At 52.8% G+C, this 13848-nt stretch overlaps 1 protein-coding gene across 7 annotated transcripts in view; it reads right to left on the bottom strand.

Annotated features, from left to right (window-relative positions):
- Positions 1-13848, bottom strand: part of SPATA13 (spermatogenesis associated 13) — a 263660-nt gene that overhangs the window by 17599 nt on the left and 232213 nt on the right. Inside the window, exon 1 of one of the 7 annotated variants that reach the window (XM_049701304.1) lies at positions 10348-11968. The exons of 5 other annotated variants lie outside the window; for them this stretch is intronic. In XM_049701304.1, coding sequence (XP_049557261.1) covers positions 10348-10402 — 55 coding nt within the window. In that variant the 5' untranslated portion in view covers positions 10403-11968. Of the gene's footprint in view, positions 1-575; positions 2565-10347; positions 11969-13848 lie in introns of those variants that run through there. One more of the 7 variants, XM_033409372.2, reaches the window with a different exon arrangement.

The following is a 13848-nucleotide window of genomic DNA, read 5'->3' as shown; positions in this document are numbered from 1 at the left end:
TTGAGGAGGAAACGAAAGTGGAAAATATTGATACAATCCTTCTTTTAAAGAGTGTCCTGCTTCCGTCGTTTCCCCGCAAGGCACAGCGAGGTGCTGCTAAGATCAGAAGGTGCTGACGGTACCGTGAGTGAAGCCGTGCACCATGCTTCCCAGCTGTCACAGAGCGAAGGGCCAGGACCCACACTGTCAGAACGAGCAGCTACCTGGCCCCTTTACCAGAATGAGACAGCCCTTGTGAGGATGGGTGTGGCATTCTGGACGCACCACCTGGCACTCAGATCTCCTGCTGGGACAGCAGGCCCCTCACCAAGGCTCGTCTGTCACTGAACGTCCGCCGTGAGGCGGCCAAGGCCCCACGGCACAGGCACCTGGCTCTCGCCTGAGGACGCAGTGTGGCTGGCCTTGGGCACGAGAACATCTGACAAAGGGTGGGACCGGAAAGCAAGCCTAAGGGTTAGAGCACGCACCGGGGCTGCTCTCGCAGGGCCTGAGCAAGGGAGTGGCACGTTTGAACAGAGGCCCCCTGGTACCGCAGAAAGACACCAGGCGTTCGAGTGACGGAGGCCCAGGCTGACCTGTAGCCCCGCCCCTTCCGGGCGGGGACCGGAACCAGGCAACTCAGCCTCTCCCAGCTCCACACGCTTCCGCTGTAAACGGTAGTTTCTTTCTTTTTGGAGAATCAGGTGGGATGATGTGTGTCACGTTCCCAGCATCCTTGGTCCGTGGCTGGGACTCGCTCAAAGGAGCCACCATGGTGATGGCAGCGAGCGCGGTCGTGGCTGGGCTGAAGGAGCGCGCCTTGGCCTCAGCACGCGGCGGGCGGGCCGGATGCTGGGCCCAGGAGACCCCGGGTTAGGCGGGCCAGCTGGATCGGGAGGGCTCACCGTGCCGCAACACGGAACCAGCCGCCGGAAGCGCAGTGCGAGGACCCGCACGTCCAGCTGATGTGGCAGCAACAAAGAGGGGGAAATCAACGATGATTCGGAAACTCCCGAATTACTGGGAGAACTTTCCAGAAAGGGAGTCTGGGGAGGAGCCGGTGGGGCAGGAGGGTGAAGGCCGAGCTGGATGCTAGTGGGATAGCTCCGTGCGCCCTGCTTCCTTCAAGGACCTGAGAGTCGGGATTTCTAGTAACTTTACCCTCGGGGGACGGGTCTACTTTCTAAACTGAGGAATCTGTTTTTAAAAATGAGATATTTTCTTTCATTTTAAATTTGTGTTTCATTTTATTTTTTAAAGTGAGATATTTCCTAGTCTTTATTTTGTACTGAGTCTTCAACATCTGATGTGCATCTTACATTCCCCATCCCCTCTGGACGAGCCACGTTCGGGTGCCCTGCAGACACCTGTCCGTCCCAGGACCGGGCTCCCAGCTCTGCACACCAGGCCCCCAGGGCTCTCCTCCTGCCCTCACTCCGGCCCTGCCACTCGCTCGATGCACACCTCCCATGGGTGTGTGTGTGTGTGTGTGTGTGTCCGTGTCCATCCTCAGGCCCCGTGCGGCCACTCCTGCCCTGCGCTGTGGTCACACAGCTCTCAGGCAGAGGACACGAGGTCACCTGACTCTTGCTGGGTTGCGTCTGGGGGGTGGGGAGGAAGCCCAGAGGAAGCAAACGCACTTGCGGTAAAGGCACGAGCCTTTCTCATCAGGCTAGCAGGGAGGTAACGGTAAGGCTGCAACCCTCCTCTAATCGGGGCAGCTGACCCAGCACTGCGCCCACTAGCACGGTGAGTAACAGCGGGCCTGGTCTGTCGGGGCCCAGAGCACCGAAGGCCGCGATGAGCCCCGAGCATCCCTCCTCCCGTCTCAGCGGGACTGCTGCGCCAGGAAAGTCAAACACCTGGGCCCCTCCCCACAGTGGAGTCAGAAACCACGCTGTCCCTAGAGACCCTCCGGACTGCGTTTCCCAGGAGAATTCTTTACCACCTCGTCTGGAGTTGCTACGAAAATCAGTAAAGGGGAAAAAAGCCAGGTGATAACGTGCAAACCCAGAGTTCACAGGAGTTTAATGAAAAAAGGATTCTGTCAAAAAAAGGCTGAACCTTTACGGGAGGCAGAGGGTAGAGTTATCTGGAAACAGACGTGAACCTCACATGCTGGACGGGTGACCGCATCACAAATGCCTGGAAAAGAGCTCTGGCTGAGGGGCCTCACGAGAGCGTTTGGGTCCCTCGGGTCAGCATGTCCTGAGCCACGGAAACGAGGTGGTCCCTGTGCTGTCAGCCCGTTCGGTGGGGTAGGTCGGGGGGCCTGGGCGGGAGAGACGCCGTGTGTCCGGGGACCAGCAAAGGAATCGGAGCAAAAGCACCTGGCAAATGTCCTAGCTTGACCAACTTTCCAGCCAAATGAGCTGGAGCCAGCCTCTGGGCCTCTTCCACCCCACGTGCTCATCTGTACGATGGGCACAAGTCCACACGTCCCATCTGTTCAGAGGTCACTCTTCTGCCTCACGTCCCACCTCTGACGCATCTGCAAATCCGGACCCTCCGCTCAGCACGTGTCCAGAACCTGCCGCTCCCCATGGCTCCCCACAGCTCCCCACGGAGCTGTGGCGGCCTCGGCCACCTCGAGCTGGGTCACTGCAGAAGCCCCTCTGCGCCCCCGCCCCACCCCCTCCACGAGTCTCACCAAAGCGGCCAGAGTGATGGTGCTAAACCCCCCAGACATCGGGCCACTCAGGCCCCTGCCCCCAGCCACCCACGGGGGACAAGGCCCAGGTCCTTGAAGACCCCCCCCAAAACACACACCGTATCTCCACCCACACACACATTCAGCTCTGACCCTGACGGCTGCCCGCTTCCTGAACCTGGCTCCCCTCCTCAGGGCCTGCTGTCCCCTCCCCCAAGGGCTTCCCCGACATCCCACCGAAAACTGCCCAGTCTTCTCTCCCAGTTTATTTTCCCCACAGCATTTATCACCACCTAAGATACTTTGCTTGTCATCTGTCTCCCCCACTAAAAGGTAAGCTCCCTAAAGCCTGCTTTGTTCTCCACTGTACTCCTGGTACCCGGACCACTGCCTGGCACACAGGTGCTTGGTTAATACTTGCTGGAGGCCTGACGGACGGATGGAAACACAGCACACGGGCAAGAGCGGGGCGGGGCTTCGGGGCCAGACAGACTGCTTTCAAACAACGGTGCAGCATGATGGGTTTTGTTTAAGTGGGGGTCCTTGGTCACCCCTTTCTGTTTTTTCACCTGCAAACGTGGATGATAATACCCTTCTCAACGGGTCATTTGTCAGTTCTCAACCAGTAATTGTTATTCTTAGTTTGCTGGGAACCTCAAGTGAAATGACATACACAAGAGCACCCTGTCAACTGAAAGGCAACGCAAAGTGCAAGGCCAGCTCAGCGGGCGTCTGCAGTGTGCCAGGTGCGGCTGAGGGCGGATGCCATCAGCTTTCCCACCTTACAGATGAGTAACTGAGGCCCCAACACCACACGGCTGGGGCAGCAGCAGGGCCCCAAGCCCAGGGCATCTGCATCCCGCCCACTGGGGGCCGGCCCTCCCAGGGCTGCCTTTGCTATCAGTGTCAGAAATCACGCAGTGCCCACATCCTAGCACTTCCGCGTCGCTCAGGGTCCTCTGCTCGCCGTTTCCTGTCCCCACTCCCAGCGCATCTGACTGACCTCATCCTCTCCCGTTCAGGGCGTTAACTGCTTTCATGGTCTTAAAGTCCCTTCTAAGCTGATGTCTCCCTGTGTTTCTGTCCCATGATTTACAGGCATTTTATGGAGTTGGATTTTTCCAGCGCCTGCACGGGGGGGATTAGGTGGTACATTTTGGGGCTCTATCTGCAAGGGGCACGGTCCCATCACGCCCACACTTGCCGCCTTTACATGTGTGTTTCCCTTCTGAGGCCGGAACTCCCTTGAGAGAAGAGACGGGGTCTATTTTTGTACCCCCAGCACCCAGTGTCATGCCTGGCATGTAGAAGGCATGCAGTTAAATGGACTGCAAATTGCTGATGAAGTTTACCTCTTCATCTGGGGGCACGAGGGCTGAGGGGAGGCAAGGTACTCACCTGGGTTTCCCTCTTTCCAGCCTCCACCCCGCCCCGGGCCACCCCCATGCTGCCCCAAGGCCAACTTCGGAAAACATGGTTCCACCGTGTGTGCAAGAAACCACACAGCAGAGATCTGCTGCGTCATCACAAATTCTTCCGCAGGATGCCATCTACCCCGGCCCCACCAGTTAAACAGTCCCCTGTCCCACCCAGAGCCCACCCCGCTGGGCAGACCTCCTCCCCGCGGCTGCCCTCCCCCACCCCACCCAGCAGCCCCCGGCTCGACAGCATCTCCTCACCAAGGAGCGTGTGTGTCACATAAAACCTTCCACTGCAGACGAAGGTTCACACGGTGCCTTTCTCGGAGATTAAGTTTCATTCTTTCTTCTTTTTTAGCGGTGACTTTTTATTTAGGGGTGTTTTGCACGATGTAGATTCATGTAGGTTCAGCAGCGTTAAGTACATTCACATCGTTGTGCAACCACGTCCAGAACTTTTCCACCTTGCGAAGCTGAAACTCTGTCCCCATTAGAGACGAATCCTTTCTCCTCTCCCCCAGCCCCATCCTTCGGCAACTAGCTTTCTGCTTTCTGGTCCTGTGATCTGAACGCTTTACATCCGTCGTGTGAGTGGAATCACACAGCATTTGCCCTCCTGTGGCTGGCTTATTCCATTGAGCACAGTGTCCTCGAAGTTCATCCATGGAGTTACCTGTATCCAATTTCCTTCCTTTTTAAGGTGGGATAACATGCCACTGCACCTAATACCATCTGTCTGTCCAGGTGCATTTGGGTGGCTTCTGCCTCCTGAACGTGGCCATGCAAATACCTCCTCGAGATCCTGCTGGAAATTCTTCTGGATGTGTATCCAGAGGTGGGATGGCTGGTCGTGGAGAAATTCGATTTCAGCTTCTCTGAGGAACCTCCACACCTTTCTCCACGGTGGCCGCACTATTCTACACTCTCACCAATGGCACGTGGGGTTCCAGCGTCTCCAGACCCTTCCCAGCTGTACTATTTCTTCTGTTGAATAAGTAGGTGTGGAAAAGCCGTGTTTGAAAAGCATCTTGTAAACGTTGAGCAAAGTCTGTTGCAAATTGAAATGAAAACCTTGAACTCCTAGACAGAGGATCCTGAGAGCAGACGTGTTGCTCGTCCACCACGCCTGTCAAAGCCACCACCACGCCCGGCGGGAACATCCTTCTGGTCTAAAGGCTCTGCGTGCTGATGACAGCACCCACCTCTGCAGGGACAGTTCTAGGACCGCAGAGTAAATATGCATAAACATTCTACGTTTCTGTAACATGAATTTATCCCGTGCTTGTCTAATCTTCATGGTCAACATCCCCTGTAAAGGGGATGTCGTCCCGGGTCTCGAGGGGATGCACTGGCCGGACCACTGCCCCCTTCACCCGCCGGTCCCTTCACACAGTCGCACCTTCAGATTCAGCCCCTGAATCCTCGTTTCCCCCAAATCTCTACACACTTCCTGAATGAACCGATCTGAGGAAACCCCGTCCACATTTCCAGCCCTGGCCTGACGCAGCTTCAGAAACATTCAGGAGAGAACCCTGTAGCCATAGAGGACGTGCCATTGTACAGTCAGGACGGCTGCAGACAGTGGAGACGATGGGAGTCTTTTTTTTTTTTGGCCACGCTGCGAGGCTTGCAGGATATTTTTTTAAATAAATTTATTTATTTATTTTATTTTTGGCTGTGTTGGGTCTTCGTTGCTGCGCACGAGCTTTTTCTAGTTGCGGCGAGCAGGGGCTACTCTTCATTACAGTGTGCGGACTTCTCATTGTAGTGGCTTCTCTTGGTGTGGAGCACGGGCTCTAGGTGCGCGGGCTTCAGTAGTTGTGGCACGCAGGCTCAGTCGTTGTGGCTCGCGGGCTCTAGAGCGCAGGTTCAATAGTTGTGGCGCACGGGCTTAGTTGCTCCGTGGCATGTGGGATCTTCCCAGACTAGGGCTCAAAACCATGTCCTCTGCATTGGCAGGCGGATTCTTAACCACAGCGCCACCAGCGAAGTCTGACAATGGGAGTCTTATAAAAAAGGCCAACAATGAACAGTGTCCTCACTCCTTGGGGAGGGTGACATTCCTCTGTCTGAACCTGGATTTCACGTCTGTGAGGGGACAAAACCTGACAGCTGATCCTCAAGGTGAGTTTTTAGGACAGGACACATCACACATCAGCAACAACGGAAAACTTTATCCTATAACACACGCCGGAGGTTAAGGCCTTCTTACAGGATCCTGAGTCCCACTTGCGGCAAACAGGTCCCCAGCCCGTGTCCCGGCAGGAATTTTTCTCAGGACACACATCAGATCTCTCCTGTTTGGCTTAATTTTGCACGTTTAAGGACTTTTGATCAGAGGGATGGAATTTCAAAAGCACAAGACCTTGCTGGGACCCCAGCCAGGCCCCTCTTTGCAGCTGGGGAAAACTGTCCCCTTACCTGTCACACGGGGTCGGGGAGGGCAGGGGACAGATCAGGGGAAGGTAAGAGCTAACATGGCAGGTGTCATAACTGGGCACCTGCCGTGCAGGCCACATGGGTGTGGACACCTGACCGGCACAACATTCTCCAGGGGTGTTCCACTAAACAAGGGTCACTTCAGGGAAGTTCCCGTACTTAGAATAATCCGTTAAAAATACGGACGTTAGGAAACCTGCTGATCACTCAGGCTTCCTCAGGTTGGAGATAAACCGTTCTCACGGGCCATCCTAAGAGCAGAAATGGGAAAACCAGGCGGGCGGGTGGGCGGTCTGCGCTCAGAGCCCAGGGCGGCCTTCACGGGGAGCTGCTGCAGCCGTGTCTGGACCACCGGCCAGGTCCCTGCACCCGGTGCAGCTCCCGGGCCCCAAGATGCAACAGGGGGCATGAACCCGGCCACAGGGGGCCTTGGATGTCGGAACACACCCTCGACTCCAGGACCACTCCTCTAGGGTGGATGGCGTCCCATCACAGGGGTTTGCTGAGAACCTCTTTCCAAAGCTCCCCAAGCGATTCTGACGCCTGACTACATTTGGAAACCACAGGCACTCAGGCTAAGCTTCCTTAACCCCACGTGCAGGGGTCTGCCCTGGGATGTGCGCTGTGTGGCCCGTCTACACAGCGACATAGGCTGGAGAACACTGGATTCTGACTCGTTGCTTGAACACCTCCGCTGTAGCCACTTTGTTAGCGTTCCCTGCGTTCTACAAAAAGGACGCGATCCTTTGGTCCACACTGACCTGCCCACCTGGAGCGATGTCCCCACCCAAAGAGCCCATCAAATGCCCCCTTCTCCTTCGGGGCGGCCAAGCTCTCACGCACCGGTGATGGGTTATGATTTTCCACTCTCCTGCCTACGTTCCCTGCCCCTGTGCAGTAACGGTGTCCGGTTTTAAAACGTTCACCATATTTACACTGTCATCATATTTTAGCCGTTTCACTACAATATCCTCCTTAGCTGTGTGTGCATCTCTCCTCACATCTGCCCCACTCCTGCCCCATCTGACTTCCTCAGGGGCAAGACCATGCTTATTAGTCAGTGTCAGGTCACCGAATTAAAGCACGAAATTCTTCCTGTCTAGAATTTAATGTTGCTTCTAGGAAAGTCCCTATTAGCCTAATTTAGACTTTCAAACCACTTTCCATACACAGTATTTTTGAATCTTTTAAACATGTTGACATTAAGAAGGTCAAAAAGGTACTAAAAATGGACACGCTACCCTTCACTGATAACCTTTTATAATGTCCACGGGTCTTCTGGAAATAGCCCTCCCAGCAGAGAACTTTACATCTGGACTCAACTTAGGGCCTCGGCCACCTTCTGATGCCCGAGCAGTGATGGGAGTCATGTCACGGTGGAACTTAATTTACACCAAACCTCCAAGGTGCACTGTTTCTACAAGGAGTTTAAAAAGGTTTGTTTTAAACCACTAAAAGTGAAAAGTTTTCCCTCTTCTCAATGTAAAGGCAAATCCTGCCCTAGAGGTGTATCCCATATGCTCTCTATCACCTGCGGAAGGGGCACTCCGAGCCCTGAGACAGGCAGGTTGGGGTTTGGGCCGGGAGCCCTGGGCAGGCACTGCCCCCAGGGTCTCTGTGCTCCTGGGGATGCAGCAGCTGGACAGTCCTCAGCCGCCAACCCAGCCCTGGGGTTAGGCTCTGGGCTCCTCTGTGTCCTGCCACAAGCCTGGGCTGGCCCCTTGCAGTCTGTTTTCTCCTCTCTTCTTGGGTGTGGCTCTGACCGCGGCTGCCCGTCCATCGCAGCCTCGCCCCCTCCTCCACTCGGCCGCCCCCTGGCAGCTCGAGGCTGCTCACCACGCCCCTCCCAGCTCCTGGCAGCTGCCTTGCAGGCTGGCTGAACAAATCCTGAGGAGGAACCCTTCCAGTCTCACTGCATCCCCAGAATGAGCTCACAGTGTGTACCAGGCACTGTGCTAAGAGCTTAAATAAATCATCTCATCCAAGCCATGTACGCCTCCTGGAATTACTACTGTCTGTTTAAACAGGAGGAAATTGTGGCTCAAAGAGGTTAAGGAACCGCTCCCCGGAGGTGGGGCTGGAATTCAACCCCAGATCTGTCTGGCTCCCAAGCCATCCTGCCATGCACCTGCCTGGCCCTGGGCTCTCTGAGCCGCAGTGACTGGACAGCTCCCGCCCCCAGTCCCTGCAGGACATCCCTCCCGGGAGCCGCCGAGCTGTCCCGTAGGCCCCCTGGCCAATCAGGGATCTCAAAGAAAACAGAGGCCCCCATTCAGCAAGCTCTCCGCTTTATTTTACGCTGGCATGTCACTTAAGGATGATTAAACATCGCGTTTGCATCACACACACATACATGCTTCGTAGAGCGAGTACATGAAAGACGGTCCCGGGAACACACGGAACCAGTGGGAAAGGGAAGATTCGGGCCGAGCTGCCTCCTCCTTTCTCTTTACAGCCAGGCTCATCAAAGGCCGGCAGGGCTGGAGTGCGGGAGCCGGAGGGCACACGGGGAGGGGGGTGCGGACCCCACGCAGGAGGCCTGACCAGCTGCGCATCCCAGCGACGGGAGAGCATCCGGCTCAGCGTGGAGGCTGCGTCCAGCCTCCCTCGGCCTCCGCACCCTGGGAATGAGGATTGGGACCCGTGCCCGCCCCGGGAGCAGAGGAATGCGGGGGGCGGGCTCCATCAGGCTGGCTGCCCTGGAATAAACACAGGCGCACACACACCCCTCTCCCGCCCAGGGTGAGGCCGGGCGGCCAGCACTCCTCCACGCCGGACAGTGGGACCACCGGCCACTCAAGTGACAAGCACAGCCACTTGGCAGGCAGGCCTGTGCTCTGAACGCAGGAATATCTGGGCTACTTCTTTTTCTTTTTCTAAATGTTTGTTAGTGAAGAGGCCAGAAGCAGGAGCCCTGATCACATCCCTGTCTGCTGTCGGCCTGCACAGAAAGCCAACAAAACAAGGAGGAAGCACAAAATACACACTGCATTGCAAGGCCCAGGGCTGACTTCAGACTCACCTGTGACTCCCATTCATTTCAGCCTGAGCTACTGACGTAAGGCAAAAACAGCGACAAGACTTCTTTTTTTTTAAAGCATCCTACTGCACCCATGTGTAGCAGTCAGCCAGAATTCTTTCTGTGAAGCCTTTTTTCTCACTCCCTTTAAAGAATACACGGGCTCCAATTGATAACTTCCTAGTATCAGAGAACCATGTTTCCTTCACACTTAAATAGGAATTAGTCTAGCTGACAACACTCACAAAAACACTGACAAGCAAGGTGGGATAAAGCACCGTACAGTAACTGAGTCTTGGGCAATAACACTTTCACAAACAGTCGACAGTATTTCTCAAAAATCATCAGTTCATACCCTTAAACCTCACACACCCCAAACTAGCAAGGAACACTGTTACGGACCCCAGCAATAATCTCCTGTATAAAGAAATTTCACGTAACAGAAGCAAAAACTAGCGCAACGAAACCCAGACCCGTAACTTGTAACGGACAGCCCACGTTTGGTTCTTACTACTTTCTATTTCATACCAACGGCTGTGCTGTAACCCACACCAGCTTCTCTGATTCACTGTGCCCATGCCTAGAACTGCCCTTAGGACCCCGGGTGGGACAAGTGAGCTTTCTCTCTCTCTCTCTTTCACACACACACACACACACACACACACACACACACACACACACACACACACACACACACACCCACCCACCACCACCACCACCACCACCACCACCACCACCACCCCCCCGACAAGAAGCAGCAGAGAGAGTCCTGCAACTTGCAAGGACACAGAGGGGAACCGGCAACATGGCCAGACACAGGAGTCCATTCTCTGCACACGTACCCAGGTGAAGGCTTTCCAGACTCCAGAATCTTGCAATTTCCCCTCTAGCCACCATCCTTCTGTTTGGAAAAGAGCCACGTTCAGAGCGGGGCTGGGGGGTGACTGTGCATCACGGAGACTCGCACAGGCTCTGGCTGAGGAGACGACAGAATCGCTTATTCACTGCTGACGCCTGTGCCTGCTGGCCAGAGCCTCACTGCTCACAGCGCCCGCCCACGGGCGGCTGAGGTTACAGCCTCAGACTGGACGGCGGGGAGGAAAGCCTAAACGCAGGCCAGACGGCCACCCAGGAAACCAGGCACCGCATCTGCCTACCAGGGGCCCCGGAGAGCCTCCGATGACGGTGGGAGAAAGGCTGCTCTTCATTACAATCCCAAAGCCCGAGGCAGACCAGAAGAGAGCTTTCAAGATGTAAGCTATTACATACAGGATGGACAAACAACCAGCTCCTACAGTGAACTGTATTCACTACCCTGTGATAAAGCATCATAGAAAAGAATACTTTAAAAGAATGTATGTATGTGTATAACTGAATCACTTTGCTGTACAGCAGAAACTGACACAACACTGTCAATCAACTGTACTTCAATTAAAAAAAATAAAGGGGCGGGCTCAGAAAAAAAAAAAGAAGGAACCCATTTCATGGGGGAAGAAGCAGAGAGGTTGCTAGGTTCAAACCTGGAGTTGGGATTTCATGCTAAGGCATGACAAAAATTTCAGTTGTGATATTACACTGTTAACTGCAAATCTGTGAACTCATTTTAAAAGTGGGATTTGTTTAAAAACATATATGTAAATATGTGTGTATGTGACAAGGATATGCATATCTTTTACTATATAAAGTATCTGTTCTCTATAATGAAGAGAATTGTCTTTTATTTTAAAGAGGCTCTCTCTAGCTGACACGGGTTATTTATTTCCTGTATACTTTTTTCCCAGTTATCTACAACAAGCAAGTCATATTGTGAAAGGACACCTATTAACAAACAGCTTCCTTCAATTTCCTCACAACACTGAAGATGCTGACTTTTTAAGTTAACGAGCAAGGAGATGGTATACACAGAGCAGGGATCACATGGTTGTCCCCCAGTAAATGGCTAAAAACTGAGCCCGTGAGTGCGTGCCGGCTCTGGGGTGATGGGCGCCAGTTCAAACCTCCAGGGTCTCCGTGTCTGGTCTGTACAGTGGGGACAACCAGGCTCGGACAGCGCTCTCAGGGTCCCTGAGAACATATCAGAACAACGCGGGCACTTTCTTGGGGATTAATGAACAGGACAGATCATGCAGCAGCTACTCTGACAAACCTCAGGTCCGCTGACCACGCTCGATGGGCAAAGCTGCATGATCAGTGACGTCACCCACGCCGACCACGTGCTTCACCATAGGCTTTTCTCATCTTGAACTATTTGTGGCTGTTTCTGTTGGTTTGGTGCACCCCACCTTTAAATCCAGCGAAGTCTTCAACAAACCACAACAAAGGGTAACCTGCAAGCACACATGCGCCACTCACAGAACCGGGTCGGCTTCGAATCTACCCCTTGCAAGTATCTTTAAATGACTGAAAAGAGTAAAATTTTTAAAAACTTTGAATAGACAGTTCATTCAATAGGGGCACACCTATTCTTTCTTTCTTCCTTCCTTTACTTCTTTCTTCCTTTCTCCCTCCCTCCCTCCCCCTCCCTCTCCCCATGTGTGTATGTATGTGTATATATATATATACACACATATTTTTTTTTTTGGCCACACTGCAAGACATGTGGGGTCTCAGTCCCTGACCCCCTGCAGTGCAAGCATGGTGTCTCAACCACTGGCCCCACCAGGGAATTCCCAGGGCATATCTATTCTTAATAAAGGCAGTGCTTCATTAAATGACGGACTCAAAAGATTCCTTGAAATTGTTTTTCAGGGCAGACCACTCTCTGTGAGGTAAAGTTTCCTATATCCCATGTGGAATACTAGTATAATATGGTCCACGAAAAGTGTCTGAAAACCACTGAACACTGTATCTACTTCCTGGAAATCCAGAGGATACGTCAGTCCCCGCAGGCTACAAATCCAGATCGTGACATCTGTGTCACCTTGTTTAACACAGAATTTCCCAAAAGGCCACAAAACTCTCTGTTTACGATAACACGTTATTACTGCCCCAAAGGGTGCGGTCCAGGGACCAGCAGCGCCGGGTGACTGGAGAGCGGGTCCCTGGTGGGGAGTGCAGACTGCAGACCCCACCGGCCTGTGGAATCACAGCCTGACTTTAACCAGACCCAGGGATCTGGGATCAGAGGCACACTCAGGCTTGAGACGTGTTAATTCAGAAACAAAGGAAGACCGTGGAATGCAAGGGTGGACCTGGTTTTCGTTAGAATGAACGAGTGAAACGCTGAATACTGAGACACAAAGCAGCGAAGCGGGAATTAATCTGACGAGCATCCTCTCTAACAAAGCTTAAAGTCCAGCAGGAGGCAAATAAAATCCAGAGTGTTTTCATTTTCTTAAATTTTTTTTCTGGTTAAAGTTGCAATTTTCAAAAAGCAGCAGCTCTCTTGGCCACATTTCCTTGGTATTGTCTTAACTTGGTTCTACGGCTCACTTTCACTTTCCCTGGGCAGCTGGTACAAAGGGCAGCTTCTGTTTCCCAAGGACTTTTTCTAAATCCAGAGATGGGGTCAGGGTGCTAGATTAAGGTCCTTGGGATTTCAGGATCTTAAAGCAAAGGCATTCACTAAGTAAACTTACTTTACTGCACAGACACTCAAAACAAACATAAAGATAAAAAGAAGGAAAAAAGTAAATAAACAAAAACTGCACTGAATTCAGTGGGGCAACTTCTCAAAGGAAGATGACCCAAAAAATGCTTCCAAGATATTTTTGGAAAAAGCTACAGAGAAGGTTAGACTTTTAGGTCTGGAAAGTTCTTTAGTGATTAGAGCCTATATTTACCAGATCAATAAGAATACTGCAACAAAGACCTTAAGCATAGTGGAAGGAAGTCTTAACCTCCTCCACCCCCCCAAAACCCTCCATCCCCCCAACCCCTCCGCCCCCCGCCAACACACGAATCTATTCTCCTTGGATAAGATGCTGCTATGTGGTCAAGACTAAGCTGTCACGAACCTTGACTACTGGTACCACGAAAAGAATTCAGCAAGGGATTAAGTCCCATGGGCAAGTGGAGAAATTCAAATTATACATTAATATCAAATATTTAGAAATCACAGATGATAAAAGTCAGAATCACGCGGGATGTTACGATGATTTTTACTCTACAGTAAGGCTATTTTCGGCCCAGTGGCCCTAAGACCCCTACATAGTTACATCCACATGTATGGAAAAGGAGGCTGCTGGCGAGGTAAGTTAGCAGTGGAACCTCCAACTCAAACCAGTACTCATCCCTCCACCTGCCCAGAACTGGTTCTTGAGATGAGCAGGTGGTTGTTAAGGTTCCATTTAGCTCTGAATTTTTGGTATCTTCTTAAGTACAATACGGTACAGGTTTTCTTT

The sequence above is a fragment of the Orcinus orca genome, chromosome 18 (genome assembly GCF_937001465.1).
Source record: "Orcinus orca chromosome 18, mOrcOrc1.1, whole genome shotgun sequence".
Lineage (NCBI taxonomy): Eukaryota > Metazoa > Chordata > Mammalia > Artiodactyla > Delphinidae > Orcinus > Orcinus orca.
The sequence above is the reverse complement of the archived record's forward strand: the minus strand, read 5'-3'. Positions and strand labels throughout refer to the sequence as shown.